This window comes from Calcarisporiella thermophila, assembly GCF_041956535.1.
Source record: "Calcarisporiella thermophila strain CBS 279.70 unplaced genomic scaffold VTP21scaffold_38, whole genome shotgun sequence".
Taxonomy (NCBI): Eukaryota; Fungi; Calcarisporiellomycota; class Calcarisporiellomycetes; order Calcarisporiellales; family Calcarisporiellaceae; genus Calcarisporiella; species Calcarisporiella thermophila.
Window position 1 is genome coordinate 23,636 of NW_027192228.1, and position 20,455 is coordinate 44,090.

Genomic DNA, 20,455 nt, shown 5'->3' on the forward strand with positions numbered 1-20,455 from the left:
ATCACAGTCTCCCGATCTTAATCCGATAGAGCATTTATAAAATTAAGTAAAGGGGCACCTGGAAAATGTGTCTTATTCCCGCTGTATTTGGATGCCTTGGAAAAAGTAAACTCCATCTAGGAGCCCATCACGATTGCTGGAGCAGTTCAAGATGCTAATAAGATTAAAGGAAGTTGCACCGGCTGGTAGCAGCGGGATAGCTTATATATGTTAAATCACATTCCATCAATAACTAAACTCTTAAAAAAGGTAATACCCCCGAAATCTCCGAAAATTTCGATATAAAATGAAGCATTTCCTTATTATAGGGGGAATAGATTTATATGAGTCGGGTTATACTGTATATAATCATATAGTGCATCGGAACTTTCTACGAAGTAATAGTATTAAATGATGACTATTATGGTGATGGTAATCCATATTCTCCTTTATCTCCAATTTCAATATGAACTGAAGAGTAAATTACCCGTCGAAACGCCAGAGTTTAAGAAAATTTTCGACTTTGCGCCCTTGAGAGGCTCTATAGGCTCACTGGATATTGAATATAGTTCGAATTACACAGTGTGACTAATCGTGTCTGCGAAATTTACCCCAGCATTATGAAGCCATGGGCGGTTTCGGACACTCGGAATGGGGCGGCTAATAGGTCTGTTCAAAAAGACTACAATAGAAATGTAAAATAAATTGCACAGAAAGAGGTATATGGTGAAGAGAAAGAAAGAATAGGTTATCAATGCTTTGACAAGCTCTGATTATTTCGACAAAAACTTCAGTATTCTATCAATATACAGATATGAATGGATTATGATATTAAAATGATATCCAGCTACAAAGCTATTTTGGTAAAAAGCTTTATTGTAAGTGAGTCCTACCAAATGCTTCCCGAATCCTTCCTCGAAAAAAACCCTCTTTCTGTTTCTCTCAATTCATGAAAAAGAAGTTGTCGAGATCATATGAGTGAGTTAAAGGTGGGATATCATACAATATTATAGCAAGTTATCTCGCATTTTCATAAAGAGCTATTATGGAATTAGTTATATCATGATCTTTGAAATTCCTATTAACTCCTTGGCTATTTCTCACGCTTGATAAATTACCTCGGAGAGGCTTCCACACTATAGGTCCCGGAGTTATGATATCGTGACGAATTGGACGTGTCATACTTCTAATTACTAATAACTGTGGATAAACCCTATCTGGAATAACATATATATAGCTCGCCACGTTAGGTTTAGTGATTAGTACTCAGAAACAATCGATAATGACGATTAAACTTTACGATCTAGTGGCCGTCAAAGGCGACACCACCACTCCACTTTCGCCTTTTTGCTTCCGAATTAAATGCATCCTTAAATTAAAGGTGAATATTTCTTCGAGTTTTGTTTTGGAATGTACGCGCTTACACTTGGTTTTCTATAGGGATTGAAATATGAGGTGATTCCACTTACTTTTCTTGAAATAAAGGAAGTGATTCCGACAGTTTGGTAGGATCTTATTTAGCAATTATTCCGAAATTGGTTGTCTAATGTCCTGGCTTCCTTCCGCATTAATAGCGAGACTGACAGCCCCACAGTCCCGGTAATCGTTGATGGCGATGTTGTAGTGAGTGATAGCTACAAGATCGCACAATACCTGGAAGAGAAATACCCCGAGCCCAGCATCTTCCACGGTACTCCCGCAATTCACCGGGCCTTTGACCACTATACCCTGATAAACTTCCACATGAACTTTTATAAGCTTTCCGCTGCTAAGATTCCAAAGATTCTTGATAAAGAAAATGGTGAATATTTCGCTGAAAGCCGAAAGAAATATTTTGGCCCAATTGAGGAGTTGGAAAAGAGGCACGATGAATTTATCCCAGACTTGGAAAGAAATATTCCTATTTTCAGAGAGATGCTGCAGGAGTCTGGAAAGTTCCTTTCTGGAGATAAAGGTAATATTCATTCGATTCTGTTTTAATTGTGTAAGTCTGGGGTTATTTATGGGAATGTCATTCAAAATAGTGGGCTATGCCGACATTGTCCTAGCGGGCTGGTTCTTTACCTTCCGTAGAGTGAATCCCGAAGATTTTGAGCGCCATGTCGTTAGAAAAGATGACCCCATCCTTAGCAATTGGTTCGAAAGAATGTTGGAATTGCTTTAAATGTGCCCATTATATTCAGAATATCTTATTCGCAGTTAATCCTTTTTGATTATTTCAATAATACCATTCACAAAGTAAGTCTCCTTTTATATACCGTATTACGAGGATTATAGGAGTTGGCTGTAGCAGCCTATATTTCAAACTAAAATTTCTTTACAAATATATACAATTTCAACTGTGTAAAATATCAGAAAATAATGCACGAAAAAGAAATAACAGATGCAATTAAACAATTGTAAATTTCCAGTAGTAGCCAAACACAAAATTAAGGTTTATTATCTTCTATTATCGTATCTGCTGCCTTCAAACCTATCATGTGAGTGAAGACTGCTGGGAAAAAGCCTGGGACTATAGGAAATGATGAGCCGTCAACCACTCTCAATTGCTTGACGCCTCTTACGCGGAATCTTCCATCCAACACGGCTAGAGGATCATCATCGGAGCCAATCTTGTTGGTACAGCAGGCATGATGACCAAACGTAGCTTTACGGACGTAATCTTGTAATGCTTCATCAGTTTCCACATCGCTACCTGGTCGCACCTCTTCGAAAACCTTGTTTGAAATTGATTTGCGTAGCAGTTTGATTTGCTTCACCAAATCGTCTATTTCTTTTTCTCCATTCTCCTCAAAATACCTGAAATTGATGTAAGGCACATCGTATGGATCCGAAGTCTTCAGCTTTACAATCCCATTAAAAGTAGGAAATGCCTTGAGACTAACCCGACTAATGGCATTGAAGTCGCCTCCAATGTCATCAGTCATTCCTTGATAGAATTTGAAGAAATTACCGAACGTGGAGTAGACTAAAAAATCAGGGGTAGGTAAACTTGGATCCGATTTTCGCATCCAAGCAGAAACTATTCCGTTGATTGAATAAACGCCTTGATGCTTTTTGGAGTAATCACGGTAACAAGCATCATCCATTGAAGCTTGCAGGGTACAATTTCCTGCATCTAACAAGGGCGTCTTGGGCTTGTAAACGTACGAAAGTTCGTGGTGATCTTGTAGATTTTGCCCTACGCCTTTCAAATCCACTATCGGGGTAATGCCCATGGACTCCAAATGCTGTTTGTCTCCAATACCGCTGAGCATGAGTAACTGTGGTGAATTATATACCCCTGCCGAAATAATGACTTCTCGACGTGCCTTCACGATGCCGCGGATTGCTTTAGCCCGATTTTGAGGGGAGGAGAGAGGGCTTGCCTTGTAAAGGTATGCACCTTTTCGATATTCCACGCCTCTTGCAACCTGGTCCTTATCAATTAGGATTCGAGTGGCGAGTGTATTGGTCCAAATATGGAAGTTTGAATACCTCTTGGCTGTATCGAGAATATAGCCTACATAATCGCCTCGCTGGCCGGTTTTAGGGTCCACATTCATGGGGGTAAAGCACTTAGCCTCTACGTCGGTTGCAAGCTTGCCTCGATGATAACCGTTGATATCGTAAAAAGGGTTGCCAATTAGATTGGTCATTGAAAATATGGATCGTATCTTCTGAAAGAGCGATCCTTTCGTCGTTTTCACACTCGAAGAGCCCAGGTTAAAAGGGTTAAGGTAACTAGTTGCGAACCATCCATCAAATCCATGGGCTTTTTTATCAACAAACGAAGCGTAGCTTTTTTCCATTCGCTTGAAATATTCTCGCATGGCGGGTTCTTTGAAGCTTTCGTCGCCGGTCACCTCTACCAGCTTATCGAAATCCTCTTGTTTAGGATAAACGGCTATCATCCCATTATGAATACTGCAGCCGCCTAGTGCCCCTACCCGCGGGTAAAACGTCTCGCCTTGGTATTGAGTTGTTTCTTCTGCGTATATTTTTGGGAAGAATGAGAACGAGATTTTAGGATCTTCCACAGCTCGTAAAAATAACAACGGTGTGGAGGTGAAGTTGCTGACATGCATTGGGCCTGCCTCCATCAACAACACAGATTGGCCTCTTTTGGCCAACTCTACCGCGAGTACTCCTCCAGCAGAACCTCCGCCCACCACCACATAGTCATACTCTGTTGAACCATCGTAGTTTATGGATCCCTCCCATACTTGAGAGTATACTTGTGTGCAGAATAATATTAGGGGACAAAGTGTCTGCAAAGCCAGTATCATCATTATAAGAGTTGATAAAAGTTTGCGTAAAAGCGAAGATAATATCATAGCATATTTTTCTTCAACATTTCCGGGGATGAAATAGAAAACCCAGGGTCTCTACTAAAACAATTTGAAGATCGTCGTATACCACATTTGTAAATTAGTTCATTGACCAAATCATATAGAGTATGCATATACTATTGAGTTGAATATTATGTAAGATGAACCTTCGCTAAACTGTCTTGGTCTTTCCACATATCCAGCCTGATTTATGGAATATCAATGTGGTCAATATATTGCTGCCTAACTGGATATTAAAATGTGAATCTCATTTAAACAACCCTAGATTAATATCAAGAAATCTCATATATATTGGTAAATGCAAGATTTTTAATGTTGCACTGCCGACCCCGACTTTTTCCACAAATTGCATACAAACATTTTCATCCCCAAAATGTATTTTATTTTAAACTGTTTACCTTTGCGTCGAATAATTTATGCATCCATAATCCATAGAGAAATCCCTTGGCCTTAGATATCTTAAACCCAGCTAAAATCGACAATAGGGAAAATATGGAAGAGAAAGAAATTTAAAAAATGGTATAAACACCTTAATTAAAGGGTATATCCAATTTTAAACACTAGTTTCTTCGTTCTCGATTGTCAGTGCGCCATATCATTGTATAGAAAGGAGCTAATTATAAGACAAGAGTATAGATTGATTTTAAGCTTAATCTTTTAATCTCGAGGTAAAGCGTTTTGCACTGTCCTACTTTTCTTGGCTTGCCCGCATTTTCTCCTTCCTCTATTATGATATAGAGTAGTGAAAAACTGGCTACTCTCTCCCGGTATTTCGGTAAGAATCAAAATGATTGGTGATTTGCTAATAGCGTTGGCCTAGCTATATAGTAGCGATTCACTCAAAGTGTTCCATCGAGAAAGCTTTGGAAATATATGCGATGACTTGTCAAACACAAAACGGTAATAATTCCAGGGAAACATGGGCTAAATAGTAGAATTTGTCAACATTTGTGGGGATAGGACAGATGTATTAGATGAAGTCATAATATCATCAAGAGGTGGACTGATACAATCACCTACCTTGGATAAAATCCAACGTAGATTCCCAGGACCATACACGTGATTCATACACTCTAAAACAACATTAGCTAGTAGTCATGACCCCACAAATAGATTTCCATGGTAATACAGCACCACGTTTTGTAAGTTACATAATTTTGGAAAAGGTTGAACTCTTCTTTTCAAAAAGTACGCTAATTCACCGTCAATATCACCTAATATCCTGACAATTTGTCAGATTAAAATAAGGTTTTCTATAGCTTATTAGCCTTTTTCTTGTTTCCGTGAAGCTATTCGAATCTCTTGTATGTGTCCTGTCCCCCTCTGCGTAGTTACATGTACGCATGGCCATTGTTTTATAGAGCACTATAGATACGTTAACGAACGTTAATAATAAATTCAATCAAGATTGAAATTTATCAGGCTATTCTTTTTTCTCTGAAGCCTAGCCCATATAGGTAATACACTCAGTGCATTTTTCCTAAATCAAGATCATGGACGCAGCAAGCGTATTGCTCTATCTGATTTTAAAAATAATATAGTTGCACAAACTTCCTATCACAATGGTTTGAAGAATGTAGTTTGATATGACTAGAGAACCTTATGCTCTCTCATCCGCAATCAACTTCTTAGGGCCAGGAGTCTTAACACGCATGACATAAACAAGCTCAAGTGGCTTACGGCTCGACGATTCCAGAAAATTAAAATAGTGTATACGGATACTCTCCCTGCACAGGGTGAAGGCAGCATTATGCAAGGAGAACGATCGGCCACCATTATGTAACCATCTAGTTGCTGTCATATACTTTTTACCACCATCATTTATAAAGACAAATTTTGAAATTATCTAATTCTATTTTTGCTCGAGTAAAAGAGGGTTAAAGAAGGTTAAAATCGAAAAAATTCAATTTTTAACCTAATAATGCTGTGGATCTTGACTTATAATGTGCTGTAACCTCAATTTGGTTTCTGCTGATCAACAAGAGAGCTACTCTAAACGATTTCTAATCGTGAACTATGGTCTTTCATCATCACAGTTTAAAAAAAAAAACATCAGAACTCTATTTGAATATACTTTAAATAATTCAACGACATGAGACTAGATATAAATAGATAGTTACAAATGAGTTGAATAACACACCTCAACTAAAGCCGTTTTTTAGCTCGACTTATACCCTTCCCCTCTTCCATTCCTTGATTATTGATTCTAGCTTCCCTTTCAAAAACCGGAATGCGTCCTCTCATTAATACTATTCTGGTGGCGACCTTGTTCGCTTTAGCGGCTGCCGAACCAGCCGGTAACCGCCTGGATATCAAACCTATCGTGCCGGACCTCTTGAGCGTTCAAATCTATGAATCCAATGGGGTACAGCTTCAGCAGTCAGAATCACAGGGTCTTCAAGGCAAAAGCCCTTTGGAAATTGCGCAGCAATTTGCGCGTGAAAAGCTAGCGGCCTCCGACTTCATAGTGAAGGATTCGTACAAAACTGATATTAACGGGGTGACACATGTGTATCTGAGACAGCTTGTTAATGGGCTCGAAGTGGTCAATGGCGACATCAACGTCAATGTCGATGCCAATGGCAATATCATTTCCTATGGTAGCTCTTTCTTCCGCGGCAGGACCTCCAAGATTGGCACCGATTCTGCTCCCGCCAAGACCCTCACCCCCGTCGAGGCCTTGAAGGCGCTTGCAAGGCATATCAAGGTGGTGGAACCTCAATCGGACAAAATCCAAGTCGAAACGATCAATAACATTCAAGGAGAGCCGGAAACCGTGCTAAAGAACGTGCCTTTTGCAGTTCCAGGAAGCCAAGTCCCTGTTCGGTCTGCCTTGATTCAAACGGACAAGGGCCGGAAACTGGAGCCTGTCTGGATTCTTACTGTAGAGATGAACGAGAATTGGATCCAGAGTAGTGTCCATGCGAACACGGGTAAGGTACTTTCGCTCGTGGACTGGGTGGCCGATGCAACCTACAATGTATTCCCCTTGGGCACCAATGATCCCAATGAGGGACCCCGAAAATTGGTTGTCGACCCTCACGACAAGATTGCCTCTCCTAATGGATGGCACGTCCAAGGTACTACTAACTACACTGTAACTATTGGCAACAACGCGTATGCGCAAGCAAATCTAAACGGCGACAGCAACTGGAGAGATAAACCGCGCCCCGACGGAGGCAAGAACCTAGTGTTTGACTTCCCACTGGACCTGACCAAGCATCCAAGAGAATATATTAATGCATCGGTCACTAATTTGTTCTACTGGAATAATATCGTAAGTGATTCTCTCACCATATATATCAGCTCCTTTGTGACTTCAACCCAAATGTGGCTGAATTGTATTTCCTAATCCAACAGATCCACGACCTGTTCTATCGCTATGGATTCAACGAGGTAACTAAACCGCTGCCACTTCACATTTTCAACGGGGGGTTTCACTACTAAGCTACTCTATTTGTAGGCTTCTGGCAACTTCCAAGAAGACAATGGTAACAAGGGGGGCAAGGGAGGTGATGCGGTAATTGCGAATGCTCAAGACGGATCTGGCACCAACAATGCAAACTTTGCAACTCCTCCAGATGGTCAGCGCGGAAGAATGCGCATGTATATTTGGACTTCTAGCAACCCACCCAAGGATGGAGATTTGGAATCCGGCATCATTATTCATGAATATGCGCACGGTATCAGCAATCGTCTAACCGGTGGGCCGAGCAACGTAAACTGCCTCCCAGGAGGTGAGGCTGGAGGTAATGTTGAGGAAATTCAAAAACATTAGAGAAATTGCATTTTTCTCAGTTCATCTCGAACACTCATAGGTATGGGAGAGGGCTGGGGTGACTTCTTCGCCACCATTTTGCGATTGAAGCCCAACCACAATCGCAACTCAGAATTTGGTATGGGCAACTATTCCGCAGGCAGAGGTATTCGAAAGTACCCTTACTCCACCAGCACAACCACGAATCCTGAGACATATGGCACCATGAACAACTCCGGCTACAGTGGTGTGCATGCTAAAGGTGCTGTTTGGGCCAACATGCTATATGAAGGTATATTTTATGCTCCGATTTTCCCTCTCATTACACACCTATGAACGCCCCGTTCCGCTTTATGCTGAATCTGAAGTGCTCATTCTATTCATATCCTTGATTTTGTTCTATAGTTTTCTGGAACATTGTAGACGCCCGTGGATTCACTCCTCAGTGGTACCCTCCGCAAACAACAGACCAAAACGAAATCAAGAAGTACATCCTCAGCCATGGTAACACCTTGATGCTGCAGATCGTCGTCGATGGCATGAAGCTTCAGCCATGCCGGCCCAACTTTATCACCGCGCGTGATGCCATCCTTCGCGCAGAGAAGCTCCTTACCAATGGAACCTACGAGTGCCACATTTGGCGCGGATTTGCTAAGCGAGGTCTCGGAGTAGACGCGAAACTCATCGAGGATAGTCCGAATGGGCCCGGAAGACGCCAGGAGAGCAAGAAGGTGCCTCCTCAGTGCGAAAGAGCATAAGACGATCTTATCAAGGGGATAAATGTGGAACGATTGGCTGGGTCTATGTGAAAACAGCCGGAAAAAGAAATGAACTAAACTTAATGGAAATGTATTTTTAAACTAGCAAAAGTCTTGTGATCATGATGCACTGGATTGTTTGTTAAAACGAAGAAAATGTAATGAAGAGATAATGTAGTTGACAGCACCTCTCTACCTCCTTCTATCCTAATATACGAAATATGATAAGGTTTTGGCTCCCTAGAGTTCTTTTAACAGACTTCAAGAAGAATCTAGATAGACTGAGGAGAAATGCGTAGCAGAGACTACTAGTGCATATTCAAGCTACCCTCTCGCGATTAAATGTTTCTTACGAGTGAATAACGATTGTTAATTTGGCTAACCACATATCCAGCTTGCCGAACAACATCTTCGTGAAGAACCTCCCATTGGAAAAAATCCGATATTATTGCGGTCGGAAGATTATTACTGCAGCGCAAAGATACTCTATTGAAAGACTATCATTGGCACTTCAAGCAAATTGTATGGATCCGAAACTATACAGTATATAGGAAATTCCACTAGATAACTTGAAAAGCAAGCGATTACATTAAAAAAAAAGGCAGCGTTTTTCGTCAATTTCATCCAGGAAAAATAGTTATATGAGTCAAAAATTAAATAAAATGATAAAGGAAAATTCAGTAATAAAAACAATAAACAATCATAGTTAAAATAATATAAAGAAAGAAAATGAAATAACATGCAGGAAAGAAAAAAAAGCTTTATCCTTAATAAAAAAACGACAATTAAAAATAAAAAACCCTTAGACTAAAAAATGTCGATTCTGCATCTTCATAGCCATTTTTGGTGGTAACTTTACCCCTCTGGCAGCCCGTGTTGTGTCATCCTTATCGCTTGTGGAGGTGGGAGGTGGGGACGCTAGGAGAGAATCACGACAAGTGCATGATCCAATTGACTCAGACGCCCCTTCCATCGATGCGCTAACTTCCGAGCTATGGTACTGGCATTCTTGAGCGACCCTCTCGGTCGGCGAAGTAAACTCCGTCTTGACAACGCTGTCGGTGTGCTGTTCTGGTGGGGAGTAGCCGATGTCGAGCGTGATCGTGATGAGCTTTTGCACAAGATACTGGTAGTCTCTTTGGATAATACTGATCACGTCATCTAGCCTCACAAAGTAGAGCTTCATATTCAAGAACTTATCCATCTCGGCGAGGCTGTTTAGTTCTTGGGCGTGGGCTTCATCCCCTCCATCAGATTTTCCATACTTTTTCAGAGTGGCACTATCAAGGAGGAGATGCTCTACCATTGAGGCAAGTGGTTCATATAATCGCTGTTTCTGCCGTTCTGAGATGGCGCGCCGCCTGAGTCTTGGGTAGGTGGCGAATAGAGACCCATGAATGTCGAGCAGCAGAGCGACCTGAAGATCAACAACATAAGCACTCGAGCAGGTTGTCAAGGAAGAAATAGTATCGGTTGAGCCATCACCCTGGAACGCGATCGTATAGAGAGGCAAATATCGCATAGCCCTAGCCAATGCCGGGCTCATCTTATTATTAGCTGCATCGTTGTCATCATCGGTGCCAGTCTCGGGCATTTCCAACTTTATGCAACCATTCAAGTTGTCATAATTTTCCAACATTCCCCCCGAATCTACCCCAACCTCAGGCTCTTCAATTTTCACAGATACCGCCATCTCATCTCCGCTCTTTCGTACATCTGCACTGGCGTTTGGTTTCCGCCGTGTTTTCTCGCGCGAATCCCGAGATTGCCTTAATTTAGTATGCTTTTCATCGCCATCGAGTGAACTATTAGAGACGTTTCTGCTTCGCCTTGGTGCTGGAGTATCGCTGGATAACTTAGTGTCTGTAAATGATTAAAGAACGAACAGATTTGATCATTTAGGGTCGGTGATCCCGTGAATCCACTAAAAAATTATACTTACTTGCATCTACAATATTTTCGGGTGAGGATCTCGTCTCTAAAAAAAAGAAAAAAGTTACATGATCAGCTGAGCAATTTGCAGCAGCGCAAAATACGTCGTGATATATACTTGTTTCATTTGCGTCATTTGCTTTAGACATCCTGGATGGATTTTTTGGAGGGCGGCCTCGTCTCCGTGGCAAAGGCATAGACTCTCCTGCTTCGTCATTTTTGGTTGAGCGGGAACTGACCACCATTGGCGTTGTCTCCGAGTATCCCTCCTCCTCCATGGCTTCTTGTATTAGCTCCAATACTTGTGGATGATCTGCAGCCAGGTCCACTGCTGCCAGTCCGTCCCGGTTGCGTAATTCTAATCGCGCGTTATTGTCGAGCAGAAGCTTAGCTACGTCATAATGCCCATTTTTTGCCGCAGTATGCAACGGAGTCTCTTGTAACAAATTTCGTGCGTTGACATCTGCGCCAAAAGCAAGCAAAAGCCCAACGACTTCCGAGTGACCAACGGAGGCCGCCTCGTGTAATGGCGTACACCCATTGCGGTCGCACACATTCACGCACGAAACTTGCTGGAGAAGCTGGCCCAACTTATCCATTTCCCCCAATCGCGCAAATCGATGCAACGGAGACTCGCCTTTGGCGTCCTTTGGTCGAGTGTCGAACAGCTTCACACAAGGCGTTTCGAAACCTTGAGCAGGAGGGGTGCTGGTATTACGCCGTCTATTCCGCGGGGCCGGGCGCGGTCGTTCATGCGTTGGAGTGCTGCCGTGGCTGTCGACTGGGCTCTCCGTCCGCCTTCGATTTCGATCAGTTTTCCCTGAATGTCTTGATTTTACCGGGGTGTTGATATCGTCGCTCTTAGGCTTTGGACTGGTTGCTCTTTCGGCCGTGGTATTATCCTCAACATCAACTGATACACGCCCCGTTGTAGGTGAATCGCGAGTACTTATTCTGGTGGTATCACGCTCCTCAGAACAACACTTAAGTGTCCTCTCATTGGACACACCTCCTTCATATTTGTCATCCGATTCCTCCCTTCCCTCCAGATCTGTGTCAGAAAGCCTCCGCGGAGGTCTACCACGTCGAACACCTTTGGATCGCAGCTCCTCACGCGTCTCCATCTTTTTGAAGGTGCGCATATATTGCTGAATCTTGCGCTCTTCCCGAGAAAGTGAGCCCGTGCGCGAAGGGAGCCACCAAGGCTCTGCTAAAGCATCGCTTGTCTCCATGTCATTGGGAGTATCGGACGCTTCTGGCGATGCTCTGTTGCTTTTAGCGTGCTTATCATCATTGTATTCCCCCTCCTCTTCCATTTTGACCTTCTTCTCTTCACCCACCGAAGCGATTGAATCTCTTTGAGAGAGATGCCTTCTTCGAACTTTTTGACTCGAGGGTTTCCTCCGTGGAATTTTCCGGCCCAGTTTCTCCTCAAGCACCTCAAGGACTTCGTCCGATCCCGCTACATCACAAGGGGTTTCACCTGCTGAGTTTTTGGAGAGCGGATCAGCTCCGTGCTCAAGAAGGATACGGACCACCTTGGCATGTCCATTCTGGCAGGCGTCGTGAAGCGGGGTGTCGTCCGCATATCCACGGATATTCACCTCCGCCCCTTGAGTAAGCAACACTTTCACCATCGAAACATGTCCGCGAAGAGCAGCCTCGTGCAGAGGGCTCCATCCAGCATTGTCCCGGGCATTCACATCCGCACCTTGCTTCAACAAGGAAAGAATCGCGGAGCCGTCATCTTCGGGGTACTCACATACACGGTGCAACAAAGTTTGCCCGGTCTTGTCGCGTGCTTCCACACCATCTTTACTCTTGTAATGACTCCGAAGTAATCGCAAAACCCTCTGGTCGCTACATACATCCATTGCGGTGAGTTGTTTCGCATTCTTGCATCGAACATTAGCCCCATGCTGTATCAGAAGATGCACCACTTTAGCATGTCCATTCTGAGCAGCATCGTGCAGCGGGGTGTCGTCATCGAGGCCACAGGCATTTGCATCGGCACCATGTCGTAGTAGCAGCTCGGCAATCTCTAGCTCACCGTGCAGACATGCTTCGTGCAGAGGTGTCCACCCGGCATAATCCCGAAGATTCACATCGGCTCCCGCGCGTATCAGATTTCGGCATGAAACGGCGTCTCCACGTGCGGTGTATTTAAAGAGTTGACTTCTGCCAGAGCGATCACGTCTATTGGGGTTTGCAAGATCAAAGCCTAGGCGCTGGTTAGCGCCACTAACAGCTCCTGCTCGCTTGGTGTCGGGATCTTCGGCTGATTTACGATGTTTTAAACTAGAAGCGACGGCGGATTTTTCAGCAGCCTTCTTTTTGTGTGAGTTCGGGCGGGAATAGGGTTCACTCTCGGTGGGTAACGGATGCTTACGGGGTCGCCCTGGCCCACGCTTCTTGGGAAGAGTAGAAAGGGCTGGCTGCTTACAGGCGCTTTCATTCCGCACGTCTTTCGATGCCTGTGAAGATGGGTGTCTCTTCTTTGTTTTAACACACTGTGCTTCTGCATTTTCCTCATCACTCCCCGTCAATATCGCTGACTTTCGTACAATTTTTCTTCGTTTTCGCTCCGGTGTTTTCCTTGTCCCGTCTGCGTGCTTCGATTTCCCAAGAAGGGGGGCATGACTTGAGCCACCCTTATCCGAGTTATGACTGGTCGAATACACATCCTTATTTCGTGCCCAGGATTTCCTACATTCTTCATCACTGCTATTCCAATCGGGAACGTCACTTGCGTTGCTTAATTCAGACCCGTCCAAATCATCCTCAAATATACTCAAATCGGACGAGTGCGAAGGTGGCGACGGACTTTGACAAGACTGACGAAACGCAATACGACCGTTCAAAGCTTGAGTCGAGTTTCTTTTTGTTGAGGGTGAAGTAGTCAGCTCTATAGAAACGGGCGGAGGTGAAGATGCAGGAATGGTGCTAAGGTCATCGTCCGAAAGCGACATATCGCTCGCATCATCATCACCGAAAATTGTTTGTAAAGTAGTGGCAAAATCTCCTTGAGCCGTAGTCACTTCCATTTTGTCGGGCGCCTTACGCCCCGGCCATTCACACTTGAAATCGACGGCAGGATTTGATAACAAAAAAAAATATAAATATATAAACGAATAGATAAAGGGGTTAAAGTATGAGGCAAATTGTCGGGCAAAATATATAAAAAATGAGTGCGAAAATATGGAGAGTGTATTTTAGGACGTGAGCACGTTTAATTAACTAGTTAAAAAAAAGAGAGAACCTAAGTTAGTAATTTCATCATAAGAAATAGTTGAATGAGAATATCGCAAAATTATAATTCGGCAAAGAAAAAAAAATTGAAAAACATATGAAAAAATGTCAATAATTACCTACTTAATAAATACAATTTTCTCACTATAAAATCGCACAGAAATCATTCACCAAATCCCAAGAATTATACGAGGTTAAGCAATAAAGCCTAATACTATAAAACATTACACATTAGAATGTTATGGATAGATTCATGGTAACGAAAAAATAAAACTGCGTTTTTCAATCAAAAACGTAGTTATTATCAGCAATAAATATAACGTAAATTACCTTTAATAATTCAGGATCTTTCCTCTATGCGCAATATAAAATAATGGCAGCTGTTCGAGATTTCTGCGATCTTGGGAGTATGGGAAAGAGAACAGAAAAAGGATGTAGGCCACTATTAGAAAGTTAATAAATATAAAAGTATAGAGGATTAGTAAGAATAAAAGCAGATCAACGACATAAAAATATGTCAAAATGCGAAGAATAAATAGAGCTCCATTCATGGACAATCGAAAACAAATATACATTCAATCAAAGCAGTGTGCAAATATATGAGCGTTTTTGTAGAGAATTTACAATCGGGTATGATAAATTATGGAAAAATAAAAAATATTATAGAGAGAGAGCCATCTACCTAGTTGCAAGATTATCGTCTGATCCCACTGAAAGTGATTTTTAGAGAGTAAGTAGCAAAGAGAAGAGGAGGCAAAGAGTGTGAAGTAGACGAAATGAGAACAGAGACGTCACTCTTTACCTGACCAATTAGCGTCGCTAAAGGCTTATAACTTTATTTTTTACTCATTGATGCTCCCTATGCCGGATTCTCGAAACACGTTTCTATTTCAGACACTAGCCCTTGCAACCGGAGGGTCCTTTGAGCTCTTTGTTCCTCTTAGGCTCTATGGAGCCTTTGCTTAAATTTGTGGTTGCTCTAACCTTCTCCTCAAGCGGGGAAAAGCACTGGGAAATCGAATGAATCCTTTTCTGCTTTATTCCACTTTTGAACATATCGACGATTGCCTTTTCAAACTTGCTTGGTAGGATATCTCATATTGACTAGCACCAGGTCACCACTTAAACTCATAAATCGGATATAGCGCTCACTAGTAGCCTTCTTGTTCATAGGCTCTCCTATATATAGCCTCAGTTTCTGAAACGGAAGGGTTATCCTCACCTTCGTAAAGCCTCTTATTGGAAGGTCACGTCATAGTGCTGTTCCATTTAGTTGCTATTGATGCGAGTCATTCACCACTATGTTCATCCGGTAAAATAGGTCCTGTGAAATAAAGCGTGTGGAGTTGGCGAAAAATGTAATAAAGAAAATAAATTCGAGGCAATTATAAAATCCAACACCGCCATGATTCTATTGACACCTATATTGGATGCGAAGAAAAATGGGCCAGTGTTAAGTAGTGTAGCGTGGGATGTAAAGGAGTCGATTAGAAAGAAAAAGAGATAGGATAGAGCGTGGGCCAATGAAATACCCATCAGGAAACATATTGGTAAGTCATTGTACCAATGGACCAATATAGCCAAAGATGCCCTGTTCTTTATTTCTAATAAACTATAATTTAACAGCGAGTTCTCTACTTGTAGTCATATTTCACATTAAGCTCCGATAAGTCAACCCCGTTGCCCAGCTCGTAGCAGTGTGGGCTGTGGCGTTCAAATGCTTCGGGATAACGCAGTCTAACAATGGGGGGTCGCTTGGCCTCCTGTACCAAGAGCTTGTCTTCTGCCGCCTGTTTGGCAAGCGCCAAATGTTTATCGTTGCGGCGCTTGGTCTCCTCTTCCGAGGGCATATGGTACTCAATGTATTTTGTCAAGGGATGTTTCTAAATAATTCCAGTCGGTTGATTAATAAATATTCAATAGGTGATGCTCTAATGACGGAGACAATATTTACCTCGCCATTGGCAGTGAGGTATTTATCAACACGATACCAAACAAGGCCACCGATAACGACAAGTAGTGTATTTCGCCACACGTTGCCATGATATCCTACCATCGACACCAACATCCAAATAAATAAATAAATAAATTGGGGGCCGTTTCATCGAGATTAATCAATTGACAAGGCACTGAAATAATTACCTTCAGAAGCGGCCGTGGCATGGTGTGCCGAACCAGTCGAAGCCCAACGCTTACCAATTTCCCGGGCCATCAGGGGCCGAAGCGGGAGAAGGGAACTGATGCGGGAGGCCATGTTATGATCTCTAGAATGTAGGGGAGCGATGCATTTCGAAAACGACATTTTTGCTCAATAATATGATGGCTTAGTTTATGATGTCATCATTATCGACCAACCTCTCCAATTTTGAAATTGGAGGGGAAATGAAGCTCGTGGATGAAAAAGTATATATTGTATATTAAACATAAAAGAGTATCTCACAAGGGATGTAGATATAAAATAAAATAACACGCACGTACAATTAAAGGTATCCAAAAATATAACAATTCAATTAGGGATATATTATGCTAGCTGGATTAAAAGTAGTCCGGCAGCTCATCGTCATGCTCCTTCTTTTCCCCTGCAATTCCTAAAACGCGTCTTTCCCCGTCTTCGCTCCACTTCCATACATCACTTGCTATCACAAGTGGAAGTGTGAGTTTCACTGGAGTGCTCAACCAACCTCGGGTCCCGACTCTTAATTGTAGGATATAGTGGAGAGAGAACAGACCCTGTGTGGTCGATGGAAGAATGCTATACGAAGCCTTTCTCGGAAGGGCGATGTCACATTTTACAATGATTTCATCTTGGGGCTCATCTGCGGTCTCTGAATTCCGAGCACTTTCCTTCTCTCCTCTCCCATCGAGGTTGACAGTTGTCTCTGACGAGGTCACGTACTCACTTTCAATCACTTCTCGCGCTCCGCTCAATAGCACCAAATATTTCTTGATGAGGGCCTGCACCACCAGCTTTCCTTCGCTGGGCGCACGTCGGATTCTAACCTGTAGAGGTATGACCTCGCCTGGCAAATATCCTCTCCGGGTAAGATAAGCATCGACTTGGATTCCTCCGCAGAATCGGCTTGCCTCTTTCGCAGCGCTGATAAATGGTCGGCAGAGCGGCTCGGCATTCGTTATGAGTAGTGGACGCAGTAGAATTTCCTTCTCGGCCGTTGCCATAGAATATGAGCTCCCTTTGAAGAGCAATGACTCGTAGACCAGACTTGCCTGCACTTCATATCGAATGGGGAAGTGCTTGTGCTTGTGAGTACCCGGTAGCTTCGAGAACATTGGGATAGTCAGAGAGAACCGGATCTTGAGGGTCTGGCGTGCGTCATCCCAGCGCTGGTCCATCGCTAGCACAACGGACGGCGTCAAATCCCTGCGCACGTTGAGGAGCAGCCGATCCTCGTATCCTCGCAAGAATGTTCCCTCGAATGGATCTCCTGCTTCTTTTCCTCGTACCTGTGCCCTGCCCGTGAGACCCACGCGGCAGGCATGGATGTTTATTGCCGGTGTCGGGGTACGTATTGTGACATGCCCGTGGATAGTTTGCCCGGGGAGATAGAATTTCCTATGGGAGTCTAGATGCAGCCCAAGGAGCACGGGCTCTTGAACTGAAGCAGCGTGCTTGTTGAGGGAGAACACTTGGTCCACTTCTGGCGAGGAGGAGACAATTCTTGCGATCCGAGAGAATTTCTGGCGGAGCGAGAGACTTCGCTGGACGTTAGGCCCAGGAGGCGGCGGAAGTATCGTCTCCATTAATGAGGGGGAAGGGATACGAGCAACGAGACGGTAGAGAACAGAGGCGAAGAGAAAAGAGAGAGCTGGGAGGAGTAGGGAAGGGGGAAGCGAGGGAAAGAAGGGGGGGAGGGAGAAAGAGAAAAGGTGAGAAAAAAAAAGGGAGAGCGAGCGTCGAAGAGTCGGGAAAAAACAAGTATGAAAATCTTAGGAAGACGACATATTTTAATGTTACGGCATTGGAGCAGAGCGATGAATGGTTCATATCCCAAACAACCAGTCCGTTTTAAGTGGCCTTGAGTGGTTGCCAGAAAATGGCTTAAACCGGCAAATCGTGCGCGGGGATTGATTGGAGGCGGATGCAGCCTCTGAAGGCTTCTGCAACCCCGAGCAACCTTTGGCTGGTGCATTTTGAAATTGGATAGCTTGTGCTTCTCACCATTCAACAGGCCGGGGGCAGAGAGGCAGTCCGCTGCAGGTTCTTCTCCGTAAACGATACTCCCACGCTCGCCTGTTATGCCTCAGGTGACGTAATACCTCGTGATGGCAGACCCAGCCGAGCGGGCCCAGTAGTTGGAGAGGCTTGCATTGGCAGGACAATATGCTCCGTTTGCAGGAAAGCTTCCACGCCTGAATGACAACACGATGACTTTCGGTAATCGGCTCAAATTGAGCAGGAGCCCGTCATTCGTCGCACAGTGCAAAAACAATTCCTGTTTCCTATTCCAACGCTTAGACCTCTGCTTATAACCAAGCCTAATTTCCCCACAACCGTCCTGCTCTTGACTCTGTTTCTCTGCTCATTTCCCACCCTCCTGTTGTTGTGCTTTTGATTCTCCACCCTATTTATACTCCTCACTATTTCCGGCATGGCTTCTGCACGTTTCCCCGTCATTATAGATACCGATCCTGGCATTGGTATGGATGAGCCCTTGAGTTTTATTAATGCGGGAATTTGTCATGAATTGCCCCATTTCTCATTCTATCATTTTCTCACCCCTTCTTAGATGACACTCTGGCTCTCCTCCTTGCTTTCGCCTCTCCCCTACTGGACGTTCGCGCGATCACGGTTACCCACGGCAATACCTCTCTCGAAAATGCCACTCGGAATGTCATTACCATTATGAATGTGCTTGAGGAAGAGATCAAGCATCTCTCCACAAGGACATCGGTGCCAGAGGAGACCAGCGGGAATGTAACTGAAGCTAGAAAGAAATTCCAGTGGTCCAAGCCGGTGATTGCCATGGGTTGGTTTGATTCACTTTCATGAAACCCGATTTTGTATCATCTTTTACTCAATGGCTCTTATCCCACATGGATTAGGCGCGAGCAGCCCACTAGAGATTGAGCAGGTTGCTGCTGGCCATGTGCATGGGTTAGATGGGCTTGCCAACATTCACCAAGAGGTAAGGACGATGAGATGGAGCGCGCAAAGACGCGGAATGTTGACATGAAATTTTATTGCACGCTTCGCCTAGGCCCCAGAATACTCACCCGCTTACTGGCGGCAGCTTTTCACCGCCAAGGAGCTGGCGGCAGAGAGCGCATTAGCTTCGGCTCCTCAGAGCAGCATTTACACCACAACCTCCATCCCAGCTTACCAGGAGATTCTCCGCCAATTGCGCGAGGCTCCCCCCTTCACCGTCACACTGATCACCTTGGGCCCCATGACCAATCTGGCCCTCGCATACCGCGAGGATCCGGTGACATTCTCGCGAGTTCGCCGTATCATCTCCATGGGCGGCGCCTTAGCCACCCCAGGCAACATTACCCCCACAAGTGAGTTCAACTATGCAGCAGACCCCCACGCAGTTCGCGTCATCTTTGATGCCACCCATGGATTCATCCCTGGAGATCGCGGCCTCCAGCTGAGACGCGCTCTTATTGAGAAAGGAGAGCCGGCTCCTGTGCACTTGACTGTGGTCTCGACCGACGTCACCACCAAATGCTGCCTTCCCGAATCATCCCTCACCGACTACGTATCCAACATGGACACGCCCCTAGGGAGATTTGCAGCCTTTTTCCTGAAGTTCTCGTTTGAGCGCATTACTAAGATCAGTAATGGCAATTTCGAGATGCATGATCCGCTGTGCTTGGGATTGATGGTGGACTGGGCGGCTCTGCAGCCCGAGGGAGAGGGGGAGAAGCGGGCGACCAGCGAGCAGGACTCGGAGCTTGCACACGACTTGGGGCAATTGGGCTGGCGAACCGAATTCCTCGATCTGCGCGTGGAGTGTGGCGGAAAGTATACTCGCGGGATGATTTTGGAAGACAAGCGCGGCAAAGGATTCGACGACTACGCCGATGAGCGGTCGACGTGCGTGGAATGGGTGCGTGAGACGCCTAATCCCCGGTTTTTGCGCGACTTCATGAAGACCGTGTTCGACGTACAAGTTAGGTGGGATGGCAATTAGTCTATTTTGGAACATGTAGATTCTGTTTAATAAATTGGGTGGCGAAACCCCCACCGTCTGAAACGTGCCCCTGTTTTGGCAGGCCCGAGTGCAGATGAGGGTGGCAACCGTGTTTGGCGGGGTGGTGGAAAACATTCTGAAGGTACAAATCAAAAATCGCGCTGGACTGGAGATTCATTAGCTTATTTTCCTCCTTTGACAAAAGCCCTCCCCCATATAAAGACTGCCATGTCCAGCGCTGCGTCAGAAATGGAACCGTTACCAACAGAGTGGGAACTGGTTTCTCTCGCAGTGTCC

General features: G+C 44.4%; 7 protein-coding genes across 7 annotated transcripts; 3 read left to right on the top strand and 4 right to left on the bottom strand.

Annotated features, from left to right (window-relative positions):
* Nucleotides 1–1,261: 1,261 nt before the first annotated feature.
* VTP21DRAFT_8167 (uncharacterized protein) lies at nucleotides 1,262–2,143 on the top strand (the record flags this gene model as incomplete). The annotated part of the gene is made up of 4 exons (XM_069398988.1): nucleotides 1,262–1,360; nucleotides 1,420–1,484; nucleotides 1,554–1,933; nucleotides 2,004–2,143. The coding sequence occupies 4 exons, from the start codon at nucleotides 1,262–1,264 to the stop codon at nucleotides 2,141–2,143; spliced, it is 684 nt and encodes a 227-aa protein (XP_069245816.1).
* A 265-nt stretch (nucleotides 2,144–2,408) lies between these two features.
* On the bottom strand, nucleotides 2,409–4,250 carry VTP21DRAFT_8168 (uncharacterized protein; the record flags this gene model as incomplete). Its single annotated transcript, XM_069398989.1, has 1 exon — nucleotides 2,409–4,250. The coding sequence occupies one exon, from the start codon at nucleotides 4,248–4,250 to the stop codon at nucleotides 2,409–2,411; it is 1,842 nt and encodes a 613-aa protein (XP_069245817.1).
* A 2,290-nt stretch (nucleotides 4,251–6,540) lies between these two features.
* Nucleotides 6,541–8,825, top strand: VTP21DRAFT_8169 (uncharacterized protein; the record flags this gene model as incomplete). The annotated part of the gene is made up of 5 exons (XM_069398990.1): nucleotides 6,541–7,587; nucleotides 7,671–7,706; nucleotides 7,774–8,059; nucleotides 8,129–8,359; nucleotides 8,473–8,825. 5 exons carry the CDS (start codon nucleotides 6,541–6,543, stop codon nucleotides 8,823–8,825), a joined length of 1,953 nt encoding a protein of 650 aa, XP_069245818.1.
* An 802-nt stretch (nucleotides 8,826–9,627) lies between these two features.
* Nucleotides 9,628–13,801, bottom strand: VTP21DRAFT_8170 (uncharacterized protein; the record flags this gene model as incomplete). The annotated part of the gene is made up of 3 exons (XM_069398992.1): nucleotides 9,628–10,688; nucleotides 10,768–10,803; nucleotides 10,876–13,801. The coding sequence occupies 3 exons, from the start codon at nucleotides 13,799–13,801 to the stop codon at nucleotides 9,628–9,630; spliced, it is 4,023 nt and encodes a 1,340-aa protein (XP_069245819.1).
* Nucleotides 13,802–15,640: 1,839 nt separating this feature from the next.
* On the bottom strand, nucleotides 15,641–16,260 carry VTP21DRAFT_8171 (uncharacterized protein; the record flags this gene model as incomplete). The annotated part of the gene is made up of 3 exons (XM_069398993.1): nucleotides 15,641–15,889; nucleotides 15,961–16,055; nucleotides 16,149–16,260. The coding sequence occupies 3 exons, from the start codon at nucleotides 16,258–16,260 to the stop codon at nucleotides 15,641–15,643; spliced, it is 456 nt and encodes a 151-aa protein (XP_069245820.1).
* A 281-nt stretch (nucleotides 16,261–16,541) lies between these two features.
* On the bottom strand, nucleotides 16,542–17,765 carry VTP21DRAFT_8172 (uncharacterized protein; the record flags this gene model as incomplete). Its single annotated transcript, XM_069398994.1, has 1 exon — nucleotides 16,542–17,765. One exon carries the CDS (start codon nucleotides 17,763–17,765, stop codon nucleotides 16,542–16,544), a length of 1,224 nt encoding a protein of 407 aa, XP_069245821.1.
* Nucleotides 17,766–18,613: 848 nt separating this feature from the next.
* On the top strand, nucleotides 18,614–20,158 carry VTP21DRAFT_8173 (uncharacterized protein; the record flags this gene model as incomplete). The annotated part of the gene is made up of 4 exons (XM_069398995.1): nucleotides 18,614–18,662; nucleotides 18,752–18,991; nucleotides 19,068–19,150; nucleotides 19,223–20,158. 4 exons carry the CDS (start codon nucleotides 18,614–18,616, stop codon nucleotides 20,156–20,158), a joined length of 1,308 nt encoding a protein of 435 aa, XP_069245822.1.
* Nucleotides 20,159–20,455: the final 297 nt, after the last annotated feature.